A 24,887-nucleotide genomic window follows, 5' to 3' on the forward strand; every position below is an offset into this window, starting at 1 on the left:
GAGCACAATTCTTTTTGCGATCGGCCGGGGAGGAAAACTAGCGGCCAATCATAGGAAGTTTTACTTCCCTATTGGAGTCATTTTAAATCGGCAGAACTATGCCCCTGGCCGGAGACCTGTTCTCGGTGCTCACTGCTTCCAGTTTTTCTTTGATTTCTTTTCCCCCTTTTCTTGCTTTTCCTGCTTTTTACCGCAGCTTTTTTCCTTTCCTACTTTTTCTGGCTTGACCACTTTATCGCTGCTTGCGGCTATATTTGTAAATGCATTTGGAATGAGAGATATGACGTCCATTCTTACCTGTACAGATCACACCAGCATCCTCATCATGTTTACAGTAGTGTACACCAAATCCTCTGTGTCGGCACTGAGTGAGAGAGCTTTCACCTCCTGAACAACCCACATAGGCCATCCAGATTGAACCAGACCCTTGGCCAAAATGGGCACCTGTAGGAGCATCCTGTGCCCTCCCACAGCCCAGTTCTCGGCAAACCACCTCAGCATCTTCCAGGTCCCAGCCGTCATCACAGACTGTTCCCCAGCTGTTGTCGTGATAGATCTCCACCCTGCCAGAGCACCGTGTACGACCACCCACCAGCCTCATCGAACCTGAACATGAAAGAAAAAAGAAAAATCACACCCAGTGTTAAGTGAGCGGTGCTTTTTATTCAGTCGAGTTCGAGTTAATTTCATCAAGTGTCCCACGAAGCTTGGCAAATGAGACAATAAGTCTGGGACATACATACTTACGTAAATACGTACAAGTCGTACATATGTAACCGGTGTAGTTTTATCTTTCTGCGTTGTGTGAATCAGACAGACCCAAGAATCTCTTTGGAGACAGCAGTGCACTCCTTTTAATTCTCGTTCAATACGGAAGAACAGAATGAAGAGGTGGAGGTGTGGCAGGGCATTTATACAGTAGGAGGGGACTTAAAGGAGCCGTGGCCACAAATGCACTTTATGGAGAATGTCAGGTAAAAGCCCTTATTTGTTTATTTTGTGTAATTATATACACTTATATTTAATACTGTTACACATACATAAATAAATACATACATACATACATACATACAATACATACATACACACATACATACATGAATAAATACATACATACAATACATACATACACACACACATACATACATGAATAAATACATACATACAAACATACAAACATACATACATACATACATACATACATACATACATACAATACATACATACATACACACATACATACATGAATAAATACATACATACAAACATACAAACATACATACATACATACATACATACATACATACAATACATGCATACATACATACATACATACAATACATGCATACATACATACAATACATGCATACATACATACATACATACATACATACAATACATGCATACATACATACATACATACATACATGCATACATGCATACATGCATACATAAATACATAAATACATAAATACATACATACTGTGGAGTTTTGATATCTAACTGCTCTTTTAGGGAACTGTACTGTACAGGTGAGAGGTGGAAAGGAGGCAGAGACACCCGGAGAAAGCCGCGCCCACCCCGGGTCATTGTCACTGAAGGGCGTTGCCTGCCAGTGAGCCTGCTTGATCAGCCTGATTTGAGTCAGCCTGGGAGTGCTCCTCCCCAAACATATAAAGCAGGCACACCGGCAGGGGCGTCACACCAAATTCTGGGCCCTGGGTACAAGGATTCACTGCGGGCCCCCCATCAATGTTAACTATTGAAAAATAGCAGATATACAAGCTCACATCTGCTATTTTTGAAAAATCGTGAAAATGTGTGCAAGAAACCTATGTCAAGGACCCCCATGCAAGATGATATGTATTTGGCCACGGACCCCGATCTCAAAATATTTAGTTCCAGGGACCCCCGAAGAAAAATTTGAGTTAGAAATGTTCGCTTAAAAAATACATATATTCAGAGATTTTTACACATTTTCACAACTTTTCAAAAATAGCAGATCTACAAGCTCGCAGCGCTGTGAGCTTGTATATCTGCAATTTTTCAATAGATAAAGTTATTAGGGCCCCTCCACCTTGGGCCCTGGTAACTCAGTCCTTTTCCTAGCCCTTGTGTCTCACCTTCATTCCTCCCCTCCTCACAGTTTCAAGCAGTAAGGATATCTCATCCACACTCATTTCCTCTTAGTCATAGTTGTGATGAAATGCGGTAAAGTAATTAGGGATGCCCCGATCGTGTTTTTTTGCTCCCGATCCCGATCAAATATTTTTGCTCCCGATTCGATCCCGATCCTTCCCGATCCGATCTTTCGGCAATGCATTAACACAATTACTGCTGCTTACTCTGAAGGGTTAACTTTTCTTTGACGCCATGCAAATCCTCCCATTAGCACACGCTCTTATTGTGAAAGGCCTGCCTGGAATGTGTGTACACACACGGAGTGGTGAATGACATCAACGATTACGTCATCTAGTCACATGACATGTGTCATGTGACAGTGTGTCATGGCGGCCGCCAGCCGAGCCTTGATAGTCTTGTTTAGGGCTGTGCTTTGTGATTAAAAGTCTTTTTTGGAGTAAATGAAGTCTCTTTATGGGCCTCTCCATTGACTTAACATGGAGGAGCTTCACTTCGCGTGCACGCCCAATGTGCGTTTTAAACAAATCACGGACATTACCGATGCGGCCGCGACCGGAGCTACATACTGTAAGTATTAATACATTTACTGTAAATACAGTAAGATCGACGGTGAGCGCTGTCAATGGCGTCATGTAGTCACCGATTTGAATGACGGTGAGGATCGTCAAGGGCAGCAGAACAGTTAAGGAAGAAGAAAAGAAAAATGCTTTTATGTTGACCTTTAAGGTTTTATTTATTTATTTAAATAACAGTATCCATTCTATCCAAGCTTCCCTTTTCACTTAGTGCAGCATTGTATCAAAACAAATTAAAAATAAAGCTCATCAGCTTATATATTTTTTATATATATTTTTAAATATATAAAGACAAGGCGTTTACCGATATTTTTCTCCTGATTACGATCTTTTGAAATCAGCTGTTATGATCTTGGCCTAGGGGTGCCAGAGACCACAACAAAAAGGGGGAGACGCAGTCAAACAAAGTTTAAATAATATTTATTAAAGAATGAAGTCAAAATAACCAACCTATAACTAAACAGATGAGGTGTGTAATCAGTAAAGTCAGTGGTGAAATGCTGCATGGATGCGTGGATCGTGTAGTGTCTTATGTGTTAACCAAAGTGTTGAGATGTGTGCAGGGGAGAAAGCAAGAGGGGATCTGCCACAGGACTGGGGAGCAGAGCTTTATAGGGCGTTGGCACCCGGGCACAGGTGCCTGCCAATTTAGTTAACGGCCACCAATGAACGGCTCCCCAAGTCCTGTGTGAAGAAAAGGAGAACACCAAATTAGTACCCAATGCAAAGACATAGAACCTCACCATACTACCTATAATCCTCATAGTGAGGGGACCGTCACACCCCCCCCCATAAAGACGGGGTCCCAAAGGGATCACCGGAACAAGCTTTAAGAATTAAATACATTAAATACTAAATATAATACCTACTGTATACTACCTATACCCACTCTACCTATGGTCAACCTCCCGCCCTGTCCTAGGCCTTCATCCCAGCAACTGGATACAAAAGCAAGAAGCATTTAAGAGCTTAAAGACCACGGCAGGACCCCAGAGAGAACGTCCACTGCGCAAGGCCACGAACCTCACGTTTGAGCACTGCATAGGGAGAACACAGAACAGGTCACTGATCAGTAGAAACGACATATAACAGGCCACAAAAACTGTCCCTCCAATGGCTAACCCCCCTATCACCAGCCACCACCCCAGCAACTGATGCATCTAAGGGCTGCATGACTGGCCAAGAGGGCCACTGGAGCCTATCTCCATTACATTATTTATTTTAAAGAGTACCACCCAAATCTGGCCTGGCCCCTGTAGAAATTCAGGCATCGCATCATGCCCAACAAAGAAATACAGGCATCGCATCATGCCCAACAAAGAAATACAGGCATCGCATCATGCCCAACAAAGAGATACAGGCATCGCATCATGCCCAACAAAGAGTACCAACCACGTCTGGCATGGACCCTGTAGAAATTCAGAAATCAAAGTGGGGTTAAGCCCACCCGAAATCCATACCTCAAAGTGGGGTTATAACTACCGGTAAGTATAACAAAGCCCACCCCGAACATGTCAAAGCATTTCCCCACCTCGAAAACTGACGTGCCTGGTGGAGATCTCAGGATACCTCTGCCCCCACCTCCCAGCCGTTCAGCCCGGTGGATGGGCTGTATACCCATTTCACAAATGAATGCCTTAACACAAAAAGATCGGTATAACACCCAATCTGTGCTGCTGTACCTGCAATTTAGTTTCAGTGTCCACTTCAGTTTTTAAGTGTCAGTTTTTCAACCGCCTACTGAGTATCTAGCCTCACTTTTTCCTGATCAGCTTGTAACTTAATTAGCACCATCATCAATTATTTTTTCCTCAACCGTTAACCCTGCAGGGGCCAACACCCTAGGTGCAGTAGGCACCATGCAGCACCTAATACAGGAGGAGAATGAGAAGAAATCCTCCAGAATAGCTTTAGAAAAACAACGCTCTCTCGAACGTCGGGAATGGTCAAATTATTAGCAAATAGCATTACTAACAAACCGCACCCATATACCAAAATACCACCCAATATCTACTTTAACCTTAACTCCACCTTGCCACACCATTCTGCCCACAATCTCAGCAACCTCGAGCTCAGGAGCAATTTAAGAGACCGAAAACAGCCTGGCCTATAATGGAGAAAAAAGAAAACAGGAGACATCTTAGATACAAAAGCAACACAGGTAATGCAACCATTTACGGGACTACACACTATAGGATCAGCAGTGATGTAAACTATATATCTAATTACACCAACACCAACAGGACTTATTGTACTCACATACAGACCTGCATTTCACCCAAAACAGCTGACCAATTATCACAGCTTAACCCTATGGGCAGCTATCTTCAGCCGCGCACCAAACATGTTCTCCCATGGCAAAAAAGAAGAACTGTGCCACGTTGTTTTACTGTACATTAAAACAAACGCACCCATGTCACCCACCAGTTGAGTTACAAATTACATTTTCTATAGGATTAAATCCCAATGTTTTAATCATATCATCAATCCCACTTCTTAAAACTACATAATTATACTTGGTGAGTGCTTTTGTCAGCCAACCACATTTTATTTTGGCGAAATGCCACTGGCACCAAATCGTATGCAAAACAGTAACTTTAACAAACTTGTAATTCATGCTCTGGTCAATACATAAGCTGGTACATAACTTACTATACCCAAACAAGCTCCACATTTCTTCTTTGGCCATCTCTATAATAGCCATACGCCTACTTGTGTTAAAATAAGACTTCATCTCACCTTGTTTGAACGGTGAATGGTGGCATCAAAGCAATGACCTGGTAGAGGGTTTGTATGACTCTCTGTAGCCATCGTTTTAGCAGGGCCTGCTGGCGGGGGGGGGGGGGGGGGGGGGGGGGGGGGAGTGTACCGAGCCTGCAACCAATGCGCCTCAGCGCCGCCTCTCTGAGACGGGCCAGAACAACGGCCACCCATAACCCCTCCCAGTTTCAGTCTGGTGGACCACCCGTCTGGTGGACCACTCGTCTGGTGGACCGCTCGTCTGGTGGACCGCTCGTCTGGAGGGTCGCACCGTCTGGAGGGTCGCACCGTCTGGTGGACAGCATCCGTCTGGTGAACCGCATCCGTCTGAGGAACCAACCGTCTGAGGAACCAACCGTCTGAGGAACCAACCGTCTGAGGAACCAACCGTTTGAGGAACCAACCGTCTGAGGAACCAACCGTCTGAGGAACCAACCTCTGTCTGACCCTGCTTTGTGTAACCATCATGCTACAAACCACCGACCAAATCAACTCAGTTTTTCCTGCCACCTGTTGGAGATGTATTCATTTACTTAGAAACGGACAATCAGTCCTTTTTGACACTATTCACTGATGTTAAAAGCCAATATTGACACAGAGCAGAACCATATAAAGAAAATGGGCAAAAATGTATTTAACAATAAAAACAATGCCGACTGACACAAACACCAAGCGAACCTATTTAACAAAAATGGCCTATACTACCTATCAGCTCCTCTGAGAAAGAGTCTATGAACTCCTCTAGAGTAACCATCCTGGCTAATGTGAACTTTAACAGTCCCCCAGCTGGCAAACCAAACTTTGAATACAAAATACAAAACCAGCCAGGAACCCTTTAACTTAATCGCCGAAAACCAGGAAAAATCCTCCCCACTATACCAACTTAACCAAATAATAATGCAACTTAACCAAATACTATAACTTAAGCAAATACTATAACACAACTTTAACCCACAACTCATATTCAATTTAACCCAAAAAGTTAACTGCATCTCCCACTTAAAAGTCCAGACCAAAAAAGCATACTGTAGCAGCGCTTTCTATACTCACCGGACTGTTGATCAAACAGAACAAGGAAATCCCCAGGCATGATTCCCAAACGACCTCACTCCAATTCACCAAACTACAGACCAACGAGCAATTAACCGACACCCAAATTAGCCAATTGACCACACACTGTGGCACAGCACTAACAAACAAATGCAGAAGGGCGAATCACTTGATTCACCAAACTTACTGCATATCAAATCAAAGGTTAGCACGAGACGAGCCCCCACTTGTTATGATCTTGGCCTAGGGGTGCCAGAGACCACAACAAAAAGGGGGAGACGCAGTCAAACAAAGTTTAAATAATATTTATTAAAGAATGAAGTCAAAATAACCAACCTATAACTAAACAGATGAGGTGTGTAATCAGTAAAGTCAGTGGTGAAATGCTGCATGGATGCGTGGATCGTGTAGTGTCTTATGTGTTAACCAAAGTGTTGAGATGTGTGCAGGGGAGAAAGCAAGAGGGGATCTGCCACAGGACTGGGGAGCAGAGCTTTATAGGGCGTTGGCACCCGGGCACAGGTGCCTGCCAATTTAGTTAACGGCCACCAATGAACGGCTCCCCAAGTCCTGTGTGAAGAAAAGGAGAACACCAAATTAGTACCCAATGCAAAGACATAGAACCTCACCATACTACCTATAATCCTCATAGTGAGGGGACCGTCACACAGCCCCGATCTCCCGATCCCGATCTGGGCATCCCTAAAAGTAATCCCTAAAAGTCAGTTTCTCTCATTTCCAGGCCGAGTGGCTGTCCCGCTCTGTACCCCAGTCCTGGCCTGGCATGCATGATTGACTACAAGATGGCATAGACAATGGACCGCTTTAATTCCCTGCAAAGGGAAGTTGATTACAAGTACTCGATTACTTTAAAGATGGGGTGCCATGATTTTTCCCTCTATAAAACATGATTATCTACCATTATGATTATACTAGGAGGAAGAATTTTTCCCAAAAAGTGTACAGAAAGAGTTAAAATGACGTTTTTATGTGGCCACAACCACCAGTTCATTGGTATGCGTGGTTGTCATGGTGGGTGGTGACCCAGCTGAAGTTAGCCACACCCACATGTGTTCGGTGAATGGTAATTAGGGGAGGGGTTGATTCTATGATGTAATAAGTATGGGTGTTTTTGGAACGGCACGTCTGACCCAGCAGGTTGCATCCTCCGCCAAAAAAAAAAAAAAAGAGAATGCATAATTGCTCATAACAACCACACCAGGGGGTCTAATGAAGTACTGTCAACCTCCCAGACACATGAAAACCAGAAAAAGTACAAAACTATGACACCGACTCTTTAAGCCCTACTTAGCAGCGCCTTACCTGGGCTCCTCTACCTGTGAAGAGTAACAGTAACTTACCTCGTACTTACCTTGGTGGCATCTGACCTGAGTACCCTCAGCAGCCTAGCTAAATACTCACTGTGGCCCCTACCTGCTAAAGTATCAGATTACCTACCTGCTGTATACTGAAGCCCCTGAAAAGTACCCGATTACTTACCTCCTGGTCAGCTACCTCCGCTCCTCCTGACGACGAGTATCCGAGTATCCTACCTGAGTTCTCTTCCCCCAGTGCCTCCTGGCACTGCCCCGCCCAAGACCTGCCTGCTGTTGTACTTACCTTTGAGTTGAACATTTGAAACCTTTCAGTTACTTATACTTTTGCTGTCTCCTTCTTTTCTAAATAAAACGCCCTCTTAGTGGCTTGTGCTTGTACTTTGGCTGGTGTCTTGCTTCCCGTTCCCCACCAGACAGACACATACATACATACATACATACAAAGTGTTGGGTGTTGGACCTGGAAGAGCCCAGACTAAAAAAAAACTGTGGTAGAAATATTTATAGAGTAACAAATATGTGTATTGTGTATTATATACTTGTTTTCCTTCCATTCAATGTCATTGAATGGGTGGTCAATACTCTGTTCAACTTTTTGCCTTTTTGAATAAATCTTTGTCAATTCTTCAAATCCTTCATCCTTGTGAAACATTAATTAATTTCTATAACAAAAATTCAAAAAACGTTCCTCGTCCTTACCTGTGTGCAGCCTTAAACGAGTAGTTCACTCCCAAAGTCACTTTTCGCTTGGCATTCAAGCGTTACATTATGAATTGACGTTGATCGCCGTCAATGGCGATCCAACCCACGTGTTGAGAATAAATAAACTTACAGTCGAGCTCATCAGAGTTGTCCCCGCAGTCGTTGACACCGTCACATCTCTTGGAACTGGGGAGGCACACGCGGTCATTGTGACATCGAAGCGGCCTGGTGGGCGGGCACTGGAACGTTGCTGAGAGAGAGAGAGAGAGAGAGAGAGAGAGAGAGAGAGAGAGAGAGAGAGAGAGAGAGAGAGATTAGTCAGGGGATATTATTACCTTATTTTGAAGACCCACAGAAGCCACGAACGTGTCCATGTTGTGGAAATTCACTAATTCAGAAAATAAACAATATGCAAGTAATCATTGTAGCCTGTGGTTTATATTCTCAAAGAAGCGACATTCTAGCAGCATTATGGGCAGCTAAAGATGAACATAAGGTCCTGCACGAATCATTGAGTCATTTCAAAACTGCACTTATAACAGCAAAGTTAGCAAATAAAATAATATTCAAGTGTGACGTTTAGTCTACAGCATGAGGCGACTCATACCTTGACCTTGAAAATGTCTTTAATTGAATCGTAGTTCAAACCTTCAGTTAAATCTCTCTCTCAATCGCTATTCATGGGTTGCATTTGTAGTCCTACACCAGCCATTTGTAGTCCTACACCAGCCATTTTGAGGACCAACACAGGTGTTTTGATTAACGTAGAACATTGGTTCTATGCCAATCAGACAAATTGAACACCTGTGTTGGTCCTCAATATGTCCGGTTTAGTAAATTAGGACTACAAATGCAACCCATGAAGGAGAAATTTTAGTGACTCATTTCAGTGGAGGTGTAGAGGGCGTGAATTGCTGTCCTGTCTGCCCAGTCTTTTGCTGATCAATATCAGTCACCTTAAACAGCGGCAGCGCTCTAAAACAGATTGTGCTATTTGTGTCGGCGCAACAGTATGGACGCTTTGGGAGACGATTTTCTGCCCCTCCATCTATCGTTAAGCAGGGACGTTGGCGCGTGCAAGAGCTCACTTGGGCAGGCAGCTGCCTTGCCTCATCAGTGGCTACGCTTCTGGTGGCTGACCGGTCTACTGCTCACCACATTCCCCAGGGTTCTATCAGAGAGGTGTTGAATAGAGATCAACCGACGTAAAAAAGAGAGATTAGTCAGGGGATATTATTAACTTATTTTGAAGACCCACGGAAGCCACAAACGTGCGGCAGCGAGATGCTTGTTGTGTCGGCGCAACAGTATGGACACGTCTGGAGCTTGACCCTGGAAATGTCTGTAATTGATCATCAATAGCTCTTGAAACGGGCCTCCAGATTCCTAAGGCCGCCCCTGGTACTCAGCACATTCCCCAGGGTTCTATCAGAGAGAGGTTTTAACTCACCACATTCTTCAGGGTTCTCGTCAGAGTTGTCTCCACAGTCGTCCTTCCCGTTGCACTTCAAGGCCACAGTCTTTATACACAGGGTGTTGTTACACCTGAACTCCTCCGGGAGGCACTGGTGACCCACTGACCAACAGACGGGGAGAGACACAGGTGAGAAATGAAATTAAAGTTCCATGAATTGAATACCAAGGTTCAAGGTTGTACTTTATTGTTAGATCTTTTGTACAGGTACATAGGAGTAAAACTTATTTTTGTTCGACTTCCAAGGACTTCTGAGGTAAAAAAGACCGTAAAAGGCCTTATTTGGGATGTTCCTTTTAGGCAGGGTGTTTAACTGTACTTGTACTGTACTACATGTTTTACTGTATTGACTATACTTGTGTAAGGTTTCTTTCTATTGTAAGCTCTGGGATTGTTAAGTAATGCCTGTGCTTAAAAGGCCTCTCATTTTATTTATCTTCTGTGCTGACAGTAGTTCGGGTTTTAATGTTAAAGTAAAGGCGAATTCGAATAAGCTTTAAGGGAATGCTGAGTATGAACGTTAATTCACATTTTATGGTTTCCTTAATTGTTTCCTACAGCCCATGTTTTACAACTGTATTACATTTTTGGCTGTTGTAAATAAACAGTTATATCTTCTAAGTTATGTCTGCATTTTCTAGTGGTGAACAAAACAAGACAGTATATTTTTATCTTTTCAAAGTGTGTTGTGAGCTGTTTTCACTAATTCTAATTTCTCTTTTGTACCATGCCAACCCATACTCAAGATAACTTATAACGTGTCGGGTTAATAAAGTTTTTGATTTATTTTCCCACTTTTCTGGCTTTTCCTGCTTTTTTTTCCCTTGCTCCTTTTTTGCTGTCGTACTTTTTCCTGGCTTGGCCACTTTGTCGCTGCTCGCAGCTATAATATGTGTGAATTAATTTGAAATGAGATATATGACGTCCATGCTTACCTGTACAGATCACACCAGCATCATCCCTGTGACCACAGTTGTGTACACCAAATCCTCTGTGTGAGCACTGAGTGAGAGAGCTTTCATTTCCTGAACAACGGACGTCATCCATCCAGATTGGACCAGTCCCTCGGCCAAAATGGGCACGCCAAGGAGCCTCCTGTGCCAACCCACAGCTCAACTCTCTGCAAACCACCTCAGCATCTTTCAGGTCCCACATGTCATCACAGACTGTTCCCCATCTGTTGTCGTGATAGATCTCCACCCTGCCAGAGCACTGTGTACGACCATCCACCAGCCTCACTGAACCTGAACATGAAAGAAGAAAGATAAATCACACCCAGTCTGAAGTGAGCGGTGCCTTTTATTCAGTCAAGTTCATTTAATTAAGTGTCCCACGAAGCTTGGCCAATGAGACAATAAGTGTGGGACATACAGTACATACTTACTTACATACTTACGTACATACTGTACTTACGTACGTACGTACGTTCCCTGCATACGTGCATACGTGCATACGTACATACGTACATACATACAGTACATACATACATACGTACATACGTGCATACGTACATACGTACATACATACATACATACATACATACATACATACATACATACATACTGTACATGGGTCAGTGACGTGACGCCCCAAAAAATGTGTTTTTAAAAAAACTTTAAATTGCAGGCATAAAAGTTATTTACTTTTGTTCTACTCACTCTCAACCTTATGGAAATACATTCTGTTTTTAGATATTTTATTGGAATCAGACTTTATTCAGCAGTTTGTTGTACTTGTGCCTAAAATCGTCATATGGTGTGACATGAAAATAATTGTTCATAAAATGAAAATGGAGTACATCTTTCTTAAGTTACTCACTTTATCAAAGTCCTTTATCATAACTAACCAGTGATCCACTATAGTTTTTTGAAAATTAATTATATCTGTATGTTTTTTTCATAATCGACACTCTGTGTGAGGCCCATGTTCATGATCTTACAACATATTTTAAATGTATTCTGTCAAAACTTTCTCTAAAATTACACAAATATTTGTGACTCTTCCTGATAATATTCTCTATGTAATGCATAAACATTTTTTTGGTTTAATCATTAATAAAGGTATGATTTTTCACTATTTGGAATGTCACACCAAATGATTTAGTGTCACACCGTATGATCATATCTTCATGTGTCAAAACAAACTGTGTTTAACCTACCTATTAGTGAGTACTGAACTTTACTGATTGATTAAACAATTACCCAGGATAACATGGCCTTAATATTTCTGAACAGGATATTATTGTAGGGCTTTAACATGGGATAAGAAAGAATTGTAGTAGTAGATGGATGATGAGGATGTGCACAGGAATGCTACACACACCTAAGTCTTCTGCCGGCCCACGGCAGAAGGATCCTAAAGAGACAATAAGGCGCATAGCCACACTTGGAGCCAAGGCAACATTTTATTAACACCAATTAGTGGAAACAGAACTCAGCATTCAGGTAAATTGCTTTTTTCCGAAGTCTCCTGAACTTGAACACAGCATTTTGTGTTGAACAAATGTAATTAGGAATCATGACATTACACCACATCTCCACTAGCTAAAGAGTGCTGGGTTGCGCAACTCCAAAAATAGCTGATCTACAAGCACAACGTGTTGAGCGCTTGTAGATCAGCTATTTTCGCTAGTTTTGTCTCGGGTCCTACCTTAACACTGTCCACTGTCCAGTCCAGTGAGTGAAAGTACAAAAGTATTAGATCAGATTAGATTATACATTTAGACTGTATTGTACATCAGCCAGTCGTATTTGGTGAGGGTAGCAAACCGGCTGCCTTGTTGTGGTTCTGCTATGCCACAGACAACCTCCTGCTCTTCTTAGAAAATGCAGTCTCGCCCCTTTGGCTCCTCTCTCCTTGCTGGGTCATTGTTTAGTTTCTCCCTGTACTTTCTCGTTCTCTCAGCACTTGTCATTTCCCAGCTGACAAAAGAAAATGGAATGTATAGTTTAAGACAAAGAGAAAATATTGTTTAGATTGAAACAATATGTTAAGGTTTCTGTGAAGGGGTTTCTGCTCTGTCTGATGAATTTGAAGTATCACTGAATGAAGCTAAATTACATTTTATGTAAAAATGTTTAAAACAAATGTTTAAATGTACAAAAGAAACATGGAACTTTGTTATTTATTGTTATATCTGTAGTTAAATACAGTATAAATCATATGGTGTGACAATCAAGTCATATGGCGTGACAAGCAGACCTGTCACACCATATGATTAAGTGTCACACCATATTACTGTTTTCTGCATTTAGGTTTACCTTGAGGCTACTATGTACACATTAGCATGCTAACAGCATGCTAGCTATAACAAAGCAGCCTAGATCTACATGGAAATATGACCAAAACTTCAAATAACTTAAGCTTTTTTTAAAGAAAAGGTGTCACACCAAAAGACATCCAGAATGGTGAGTTTGTGAACGTTTCAACAAGATGGCATTTCATGAAAATGTTAAAATCATAACTCACCTCAGACACCTGTCTTGCAGTTGTGCTGGGAGTGCTGAATAGCCTTACAGAAGAAGGACCTCTCTAGCCAATAGGTGTCCAAATAATTGCCTGTTTAATTTTTCCAAACTAGTGTCACACCAAATGATTTTGGGTTGGGGGACAAAATGTTTTTGATCAGAAATGACTGAAAACATTATGCTTTGACTTTGAAAAGATATAGGCTCAAAATAGACATTTCTTTTAGCCTAAATTCATTTTCAAATGATTTTTAGCAATTCTTTTTCTTAGTTTTATTCAAGTTCCCACTTTGAGAAACAAGGTCAGGACAGTCACACCATATGAGTTTTGCCATGTTTGGTTGAAGATTCTGAAGAAATGAGGAATGAAATGTTTTAATCTTGAGTAAGTTCACATAAAGCTTAATGTCCTGCACAATATTCAGAAGGTTTTTGACAAATATATTTTTTATTTATACATGTTTGACACCGAGGACAGCGAAAACGTTACGTCACGTCACCCACCCACATACTGTACATACGTACATACGTGCATACGTGCATACGTGCATACGTGCATACGTGCATACGTACATACGTACATACATACATACATACACACATACACACATACACACATACACACATACACACACACACACACATACACACATACATACATACACACATACACACATACATACATACATACATACATACATACATACATACATACATACACACATACATACATACAGAAAAAGTGGTGGGTGTTGGACCTGGAAGAGCCCAGACTTAAAAAAACGTTAAAAAACGTTCCTGTCCTTACTCTTCCTTACCCGTGTGCAGCCTTAAAGGAGTAGTTCACACCCAAAGTCACCTTTCGCTTGGCATTCAAGCGTTACATTATGAATTGACGTTGATCGTCGTCAATGGCGATCCAACCAACGTGTTGAGAATAAATAAATAAACTTACAGTCGAGCTCATCAGAGTTGTCCCCACAGTCGTTGACCTCGTCACATGTCTTGGACATGGGGAGGCACACGCGGTCATTGTGACATCGGAACGGCCTGGTGGGCGGGCACTGGAACGTTGCTGAGAGAGAGAGAGAGAGAGAGAGAGAGAGAGAGAGAGAGAGAGAGAGAGAAGGGACATTATTACCTTATTTTGAAGACCCACGGAAGCCACAAACGTGCGGCAGCGAGATGCTGTTTGTGTTGGCGCAACAGTATGGACACGTCTGGAGCTTGACCCTGGAAATGTCTATAATTGATCATCAATAGCTCTTGAAACGGGCCTCCAGATTCCTAAGGCCGCCCCTGGTACTCAGCACATTCTCCAGGGTTCTATCAGAGAGGTGTTTTACTCACCACATGCAATATTGGCTGAGCTATAGGGACAGTCGATTTTTTCAATAATGGCGGCACTAATTTGCATAAACAAGGTAAATGGGACTTGTTGACAACTTTTTAACATAGCTCATCATTTTCAGCACATTTTTTTTTCCAATAAGGAAACATTAATTAGAAATATAAATATATCTGGGGGTAAATGATATTTCTAGGACCCATTTACTGAATATCACTATTTTCGCAGATTTGAGGTATAGTGCAGAATTTTGGCTACAGAAACAGTAATTTTCAAGATACAATGGTCATCTAGGGCTCAAATCGAAGCTTAGGGACATCAGAAGTTTTCTATAGACAAATGAGGCAGTAATATTCACCATAAAGTGCTGGAAATGAATCCTCCTTGTTGTTATTTGTCAAGCGGACAGGATATTTTTGTGTGTTTCTGGGCATGAAGTTGGTCATAATTTAAAAATACAATTGTAGCAAGTCCTGACATCCTATTCTGACACTTACCCCTATGTGTCAGGATACTCCATGCCAAATTCCAGACTTCCATGTCTATTAATGCAATTTTAGTGAATTAATATATTGCCTTTACAAATCTCACCAGAGCCATACTGTATACCAAAAGGGGGGGGGTAAGGGTGCCTGTGAGGTCAAAATAGCGGTTTGGTTGGTCTCAGGACGTTGTGTAAACACAATCCAATAAAAAAATACTAACTTTGAAGCTGAAGAAATAACCGCACTAGTATAAAGGCTATACACTCTGTTAGTTATGAGAGGGCCTGCGAAATCTAGCAACAGGGGCAGCTATGAACAACATTGAATAAAGCAGGTATATGCAGGGTATGATAAAAGACAGATTTAACCCTATATGTGTTTTGGTCTGGATGACTCCTTTAATATATTGCCTTTACAAATCTCACCAGAGCCATACTGTATACCAAAAGGGGGGGTTTGGGGTAGATGTAGTCTCGCGTAGCCAGACAACTATTCCACAATCTCCGAATGCTATATAGAGTCTGGAACGGCAGCTCCCGAACGGCGACTATCGGAAGTAGCCGCTGCTGCACTGAACTGTAGTCCCATTGGAAACACAACAGAAACACAATAGCTCAGACAAAGTCATTCGAGCGGCCTATTCTTGTTATGGGTGTATAGTTTAAGAAAACGTTTGAAAACATCATGGAGGTAACACCAACAACACCAGAGAAAGATGAAATAACGCCCCCCGAAATAATGAAAGGAGACTTAACGCTTCCAGTAGGACATGTTATTGCTACTGCACCAAGGGAGCGGTTGCGTCAGATCCGCTTTATCTCGCACTCATCGTTTCTATTTCCGTATGCCGGGAGCATTTGCCCAAATCGCGGAGACAACAGTCTGGCCTCGTGAGACCAGGGTAGATGGGACATTGTGACAACTTTTTAACATAGCTCATCATTTTCAGCGCATTTTTTTCCAACAAGAAAACAGTGATGAGATAATCTCCGGGGGTGCAGGAAACACCATCTTTTCGACTATCGTGTGACCAAACCAGACAGTCATAGAGAAAGTGAGCACACTTTCAATCGTAGCACTATAAAAGTGGATCATGGCTCCTTGCTTGGCTGACCCTGAACCTTTTGACCGCTGGTTGGATTTGCTGACCTTGAGACTGGTCTTGAGATCCCATGTTAGGGATTCATGGATGGTTCATACATTCAGTTAAATCTCTTCCAATCGGGACATAAGTCAGAAAGCTCATTAATCAGAAACCGTAGAAACGGGGGAAAAAATAAAATGTACTTCTTAAAATAAATGTATCATGCCTGTTGCTAAGGTATGGCAACATGACTGGTGTCTTACTTGTTCAAGTGCAGCTAAACTTGGCATGTCAGTAAACGTGCAACAATTAACAATAATGCATTGCACCTGTGCAGCTGACCTGCGGAACCTGGGAATATACCATTTTGTCAAGCTGGGGAGAATACAAGTGTGGAGAATATAATTGTAATAAAGTGACAATTATTTTACATTTTGCATTTGCTGTTATTTTACTGTAATTTAACAACAAAATAACCAGCACAGATAGACAAATAGACATTCATGGATTCATATTTAGAACTAACTTTTATCTTCCCCCCCTGGGTATGGCAGCTGCATACCCCTGCCATACCCAATTGACACCCTGCACCTTTCAATCGTTAACTTAGGAGACATATTAGTGACTCGTTTCAGTGAAGGTGTTGAGGGTGCGTGAATTAGTGTCCTGCCTGCCCACTTGCCCAGTATTTTGTTTATCGTTAAGCTGGGACGCTATTGTGTGCAAGAACTCAGTTGGGCCTTGCCTCTACAGTGGCTACGCTTCTGGTGGCGGACTGGTGTTCTACTCACCACATTCCCAGGTTTCTATCAGAGTGGTGGCGAATAGAGATCAACCAATGTAAAAAAAAAAAAAAAAAAAAAAAGAACTCACTGCAGTTGAACTCGTCACTGTTGTCCCCACAGTCGTCGACATTGTCACATCTCTTGGACACGGGTTCGAGGCACACGTGGTTGTGACATCGGAAAGACCTGGTGGGGGGGCACTGGAACGTTGCTGTGGCAGAGAGAGAGAGAGAGAGATAGAGAGAGAGAGAGAGAGAGAGAGAGAGAGAGAGAGAGAGAGAGAGAGAGAGAGAGAGATTAGTCAGGGGACATTATTACCTTATTTTGAAGACCCACGGAAGCCACAAATGTGCGGCAGCGAGATGCTGTTTGTGTCTGTGCAACAGTATGGACACGTCTGGAGCTTGATCCTGGAAATAATTGATCATCAATAGCTCTTGAAACGGGCCTCCACATTCCTAATAGCCGGATTTCAGACTCAGCGCTGGAGCTCGAGTCTGACATTGTCTCTCTCCATTGTAAGCGATTTCAAAGGGGAGGGGTTAGGTGGGAGCGGTTTTGTTTGACTGACGGCTGCGTGTGATACAAAAACAAAATTTTTAAAAGTACCCGGACCTGCCTGTGCATGCTTGTTTGAGCTGCACGCCCACACATAACGTGCGTACATGCAAGAATGAGTGCTCGCGTCGCGTATCGATCAATTACCGTATTTTCCGGACTATAAGGCGCACCGGACTATAAGGCGCACTGTCAATGAATGGTCTATTTTCGAACTGTTTTCATATATAAGGCGCACCGGACTATAAGGCGCACATAATAGACGCTACCGTTGCGTTATGCATCCAACAGATGGAGCTGTGCTAAAGGGAATGTCAATGTCAATGAATGATCCATATATAAGGCGCACTGGACTATAAGGCGCACTGTAGTTTTTGGAGAAAATTAAAGGCTTTTAAGTGTGTCTTATAGTCCGGAAAATACGGTATACAACAGATAGTCGGGCTCTCAATGGAAAACAGGCTCTCCAACCGTGCATATAACGAGCACAGATGCACTGTCTCTCATCAAGTAAAGAAATCAGCTGCGTTGGTCACGAAAGACAGCAAGCGCTCCTCTCTCCCCACACTATGCTAGGCGGCTAGGCTAGCGGTTTTCATGTGACGTTCAGGGACATAGTAGCCAAATGTGTCATTAAAAAAATAACAAATTCCTATGGAATATCTTAATTACAATGAAATGAAGTTGACGAGTTTTTGTTTTAAGGGCAACAGTTGTATAATCGCAATATTACACTCGAGGGTCTATGGAACTCGCCTATCGGCTCGTTCCTGCGGCAAGGCTGACGTGCAGGATAACCGTCTTATATGCACACCCTCTCGTGCAATATTGCTTGAATACCATTCACATTGTCCGTTTCAGACTGGGCACTATAAACATATCAAAGACCAGGTGGTAACAGCACAAATTAACATAGGAATCAGACTGGATGCGGTCGATCAGTCAGTCTTTACTCTTCTCCTCTCCTCCGAGCCCGCACTGACTGGCTGTAAGCAGCCGAGTCTGTAAACCGCTACACTTCTTCAAACTGCTTCAAGGCTTGAACGAGTCCCTGATTTGCTTGTCTCGTTAGACCCACCCCCTCCTCCGACGTTTATTGATTTCATTGGCCTGGTACTGCCTGATACCGAAGAAACTTTAGGTTCATTACACAACACCAGACCAAGAGAAGCAGTCCGCTCGGGGAGTGGGCGGGTCTATGGGCTGGAGCCAGGCAAGATTCCTAAGGCCGCCCCTGGTACTCGATCCCCAGGGTTCTATCAGAGAGGTTTTAACTCACCACATTCATCAGGATTCTCGTCAGAGTTGTCTCCACAGTCGTCCTTCCCGTCACACTTCAAGTCCAGAGGCTTACACCGGGTGTTGTTGCACCTGAACTGCTCCGGTAGGCACTGATAACCCACTGACCAACAGGCGGGGAGAGACCGGACATTGAAGAACATGGCGGCTTATCAATCAGGACACTGGAGCGCATTTTCTAAATGAATTTGAAATGAGAGATATGACATCTATTCTTACCTGTACAGATCACACCAGCATCCTCAGCATGACCACAGTCGTGTCGACCAATCCCACTGTGTGGGCAATGAGTGAGAGACCTTTCACTTCCTGAACAACCCACCTCATCCATCCAGATTGAACCATTCCCTGGGCCAAAATGGGCATCTCTTGGAGCATCCTGTGCCAATCCACAGCTTAGCTCTCTGCAAACCACATCAGCATCATCCAGGTCCCAGTCGTCATCACAGACTGTTCCCCAGATGTTGTTGTGATAGATCTCCACCCTGCCAGAGCACTGTGTGCTACCATTCACCAGCCTCACTGAACCTGAACATGAAAGAAGAAAGAAGAATCACACCCAGTGTGAAGTGAGAAGTTTTTTTTATTCAGTCGAGTTCGAGTTCATTTCATTAAGTGTCCCAGGAAGCTTGCCCAATGAGCCAATAAGTGTGGGACTTACGAACATACGTACATACTAGAGCTGACCTCGAATAGTCGAAAAATCGATCGAAACGGCACCTAGTCAAATGCCAATGTCTCAGTCGATCAGTCGAATGCAAACACAATAAAAACCTGTGGGGGGTGCTTAATGTCCGACGATTTAACATATACTTGCTTGTTTTTTCCCAATAGAACGTTGTGATTTTCCAAAACAGACCCCCGGCCGTCACTCGTCGGGGAGAAAGAGAAAAGACAAGCTTACGTGTTGATGGCATAGGTTTATTGCCGATCTGCAAGCTCAAAACCTGAGCGTCCACGTTGCATTGCTTTTGACTGTTTAATAAGAAAGGGAGTATGGACATAACATAAGGGACTTAAGCCAACTTACTTTTATCAGGTCATAGTCAGATCTCAGATCCTGCATCTTACTTTAGTTTTGTCCTCTACTTGTTCAAAGTGTTTCCACACTTGAGAAATCTTTTTTGCAGGCATTGTGAGGTCAGCGATTTTTTATTTTGTCGCAAAACACAACAGATTATTGAGGAGTCAGATTGAGTGCTCACACAGCACAGCTGTGTAGGTTCTGTGGAGTCTACTGGCAACGCACACACAGACAGGGCTGGGCCTCAGGTGAATAGAGATCAACCAACGTGTTGAAAATAAATAATAAAATAAATAAACTCACTGCAGTTGAACTCGTCACTGAGGTCCCCACAGTCGTTGACGGCGTCACATCTCTTGGACATGGGGAGACACACACGGTCATTGTGACATCGGAACGACCTGGTGGGCGGGCACTGGAACGTTGCTGAGAGAGAGAGAGAGAGAGAGAGAGAGAGAGAGAGAGAGAAAGAGAGAGAGAGAGAGATTAGGGTTAGGGATATTGTTACCTTATTTTGAAGACCCACGGAAGCCACAAACGTGCGGCAGCGAGATGCTGTTTGTGTCGGCGCAACAGTATGGACACGTCTGGAGCTTGACCCTGGAAATGTCTATAATTGATCATCAATAGTTCTTGAAACAGGCCTCCAGATTCCTGAGGCCGCCCCTGGTACATTCCCCAGGGTTCTATCAGAGAGGTTTTAACTCACCACATTCCCCAGGGTTCTATCAGAGAGGTTTTAACTCACCACATTCCCCAGGGTTCTATCAGAGAGGTGTTTTAACTCACCACATTCCCCAGGGTTCTATCAGAGAGGTTTTAACTCACCACATTCCCCAGGGTTCTATCAGAGAGGTGTTTTAACTCACCACATTCTTCAGGGTTCTCGTCAGAGCTGTCTCCACAGTCGTTCTCCCCGTCGCACTTCACGTCCAGGGCATTATCAATACACTGGGTGCTGTTGCACCTGAACTGGTCCGGGCGGCACTCACGACCCACTGAGGAGAGAAACAGGTGAGAAAGGACACAGAAGGACATCAATCGATTTGGGGGTGCCATGGCATCGGTCCGAAATCTCATTGTTCCTACATCCCATTAGTCAGAATCCGGTGATGTTAACCTGGTGAAAGATACTATGCCTAAACCTAAACCTAACCTAACCTAACCTTAACCTCAGGAAAACTATGCCTAAACCTAACCCTAAAACCTAACCCTAACTAAATTTGGACTAATGGGATGTAGGATATGCGACATAACACTTGTTCGACGTTCCGTTTGTTCGACGCGGGTGAATGTTAACCTGGTGAAATACTAACCTGCCGATGCTGGAAAATGGTAAATGGTAAATGGTGCATTTATATAGCGCTTTTAATCCAAAGCGCTTTACATAGATTGTGCATTACATTCACCCATTCACTCACACATTCATACACCGGTGGCGGAGGAAGCCATGCAAGGCACCAACCTACTCACCGGAGGCAATTAGGGGTTCAGAGTCTTGCCCAAGGACCCTTCGACATTAACTCAGGGGGAGCCCGGATTCGAACTGGGAACCCTTCGGGATTTATACCCTTCTTGCTCTAATACCAGTTTCTCTACCCCTGAGCTATGCCGCCCCATGATGCTAAACTGGTGAATGTTAACCACTATGCCTAAACCTAAGCCAAACCCGAACCTCAGTAAAACTATGCCTAAAACCTAACCCTAACCCTTAGTCGAAATATCAAGATTTCCCATATCAATCAGGACACTGGATCAAATACTGTATGTAATGTGACGCTTAATTTGATTCATTAGACGTTGAGAAGAAATCCTCAGACGGGTGGCTGGTATCTCCCTTAGAGATAGGGTGAGAAGTTGAGAGAGACTTGGAGTAGAACCGCTGCTCCTACACTTGAAAAGGAGTCAGCTTAAGTGGTTCGGGCATCTAGTACGGATGCCCCCCGAGCGCCTTCCTAGGAAGGTCCTCGATGCACGTCCCACTGGGAGGAGACTCCGTGGCAGAACCCAAGACCAGATGGAAGGATTATATCGCCAAACTGGCTTGGGAACGCCTTGGTATACGCCCTGAGGGAGTGGAGGAAGTTGCTTGGGATAAGGAAATCTGGAAATCTCAGATGGAACTGTTACCCCCGCGACCCGATTCCGAATAAGCAGTTGAAGATGGATGGACGGATGGATGGATTAAGTTGGCAGCTCAGCAGAGTGCCAACTTGCCCACCTACATATACACTAGGGCTGTCTTCTAAAAATCGACGAATCGACGCGTCGTTTTAAGCCCCCGGAATCGACGCCAATTCTTTGAGTCGAGCTGTCGAAAATATATTATTTTTTATCAAACCGCCGGTTACTGTTGTGCACTATGAGAGCGCTGGACTGGACTGTCATGTACTTCTTATTGAGTCTTACTTCCTGCTATTTGTTTCGCATTTGTGCTGTCAAAGAGATACATTATTCTCGTCTCCCGTCTTTCTACTCTGCTCCACAATTCACAATTATGCACGGCTGGACGCAATCTTATCTTCATTAATGTCGCGTCTCAATATGCACGGTAGTTAATGGATCTAATTCACTTTAAAGACTTAAAACAATGTTCATATTACTGTTTTATTGTATTATGTTGACGTGGTTTAAAGCACTACTTGATTTTTTTTTTTTTTTTTAACATAAACGATTCGTCGGATTAACCCCCGCGACTCGAGTCGACTTGATAAATCCTGAGTCGAAGACAGCCCTAATATACACCCACATACTGTATACAGAGTGCAGTTGATGTCATTGATTTACAATACAAACATTTATAGCTAAGCTGATTAATGATGGAATCGTTCACTTTGTGATGCAAGCATGAAACTTGGTACATATACTCTTCAAATCCCACTCTTTTCAAAAATAGCGCTGGCCATTCAAAATTCCAAGAGGGCGGCCCCCGAAATCCAAGATGTCTGTCCAAAAATGTTGTTTTTCCTTTATAACTCAAATTGCATTGATTTTAAGACCCATGAATGTATTAAAGTTGAATATAAAGATGGATATTGCGGATATTTTGGTACCAAGTACATGTCGAGCGTACATGTCGAGCACCTTCCTAGGAAGGTCCTCGATGCATGTCCCACTGGGAGGGTATTATAAAGTAAGGTACGGAGACTGCTCATGGCACTTTTCATCTTTGTACAGTATGCACGTCCTGATAGATTATATCACTTTATGCTCCACTGTTGGCCATCTGGAACAAAATGGTTGCCATCTTGGAATTTTGAGTGGCCAGCATCATTTTCCATAAGAGTGGACCTTAGAGAGTATTTGTGCAAAATGTCATGCTTGCATTACAAAGTAAACGATTCTTATTCTTATTATATCAAGATCTCCTCTGACAAGGTGGCTTCCATTATGAAACAAAAAAAGGTCACCATGTTGTAATTTTGAGTGGCCAGCATCATTTTCCATAAGAGTGGCCCTTAGAGAGTATTTGTGCAAAATGTCATGCTTGCATCACAAAGTGAACGATTCCTATGAAATTAGCCATTAATCTGCTCTGACTATGCTGTATCTCAAGAACCGTAATAGATACAGACATGTACTTGGTACCAGAATATGCGCAATATCCATTCAACTTTAATACATGTATGGGTCTTAAAATCAATGCAACTTGAGTTATAAAGGAGAATCAACATTTTTGGACAGACATCTTGGATTTCGGGGGCCGCCCTCTTGGAATTGTGCGTGGCCAGCGCTATTTTTGAGAAGAGTGGGATTTGAAGAGTATATGTACCAAGTTTCATGCTTGCATCACAAAGTGAACGATTCCAATGAAATGACCCATTAATCTGCTTAGCTATTATATGAAATGAGAGATACAACATCCATTCTTACCTGTACAGATCACACCAGCATCATTTTTATGACTGCAGTCATACCAACTCCACACACCAAATCCTCTGTGTGGGCACTGAGTGAGAGAGCTTTCCCTTCCTGAACAATCCACACCCCTCATCCAGATGGAACCATTCCCTGGGCCAAAAGTGTTACTTCCAGGAACCATCCATGCCCTCCCACAGCTCAGCTCTCTGCAAACCACCGTAGCATCATCCATGCCCCATTCGTCATTACAGACTGTTCCCCAGGTGTTGTTGCGATAGATCTCCACCCTGCCAGAGCATCGTGTACTACCACCCACCAGCCTCACAGAACCTGAACCTGAAAGAAAACAAAATCACACTCAGTGTGCAGTGGAGTGCAGCCATTATGTCAGCCCGGATCAACTTTTAGCCAATCAGGTCACCATTATAGAGTAGTGAAGTGTGACGTAATTTACACAATACACATCCTACCTGGTTCGCGGTTTTCTTCCCCCATTTTGAATTCCCATAGACCTTTTTTTCATATTGTGTCATATAAGAACTGTGTTCCAATTATTGCGACCGAAGGTCGCATTATACCCTGAAAAACCTTGTCGCTTGTCTGACCTTCTGTCCGTCCGTACAGGAAGTGATGTTACGTGGCATCACTTTTATGCCCATATATGAGTCATTCTGTACCACATCACTGTGACTCACTGTCACTCTGTGCCACATCACTGCTCTGAAGTTGATTGCATGGCAAAGCGAAAGTTGATCACAGTGATGTGGTACAGAATGACTCATATATGGGCATAAAAGGGATGTCACGTGACATTGTACAGAAAATGGAGGCCGAAAATGAGAATGTTAGGGTATGCCCATATATGGAGATCCACAGGCATCAAACCAAGGCCCTACGTTTTATGCCCATATATGGAGATTCCTATATTGTCAATAA

The 24,887-nt window shown here is 43.1% G+C and overlaps 1 protein-coding gene across 1 annotated transcript; it reads right to left on the reverse strand.

Moving 5' to 3' along the window:
- Window positions 1-5,665: 5,665 nt before the first annotated feature.
- Window positions 5,666-24,183, reverse strand: LOC308281563 (scavenger receptor cysteine-rich domain-containing protein DMBT1-like; the record flags this gene model as incomplete). Its single annotated transcript, XM_080721793.1, has 11 exons — window positions 5,666-5,820; window positions 10,017-10,142; window positions 10,976-11,284; window positions 14,463-14,582; window positions 17,298-17,420; window positions 19,047-19,169; window positions 19,286-19,341; window positions 19,564-19,594; window positions 20,394-20,516; window positions 20,960-21,088; window positions 23,964-24,183. The coding sequence occupies 11 exons, from the start codon at window positions 24,181-24,183 to the stop codon at window positions 5,666-5,668; spliced, it is 1,515 nt and encodes a 504-aa protein (XP_080577919.1).
- Window positions 24,184-24,887: the final 704 nt, after the last annotated feature.

Source organism: Nannobrachium achirus, assembly GCF_963921795.1.
Source record: "Nannobrachium achirus genome assembly, chromosome: 3".
Classification (NCBI taxonomy): domain Eukaryota; kingdom Metazoa; phylum Chordata; class Actinopteri; order Myctophiformes; family Myctophidae; genus Nannobrachium; species Nannobrachium achirus.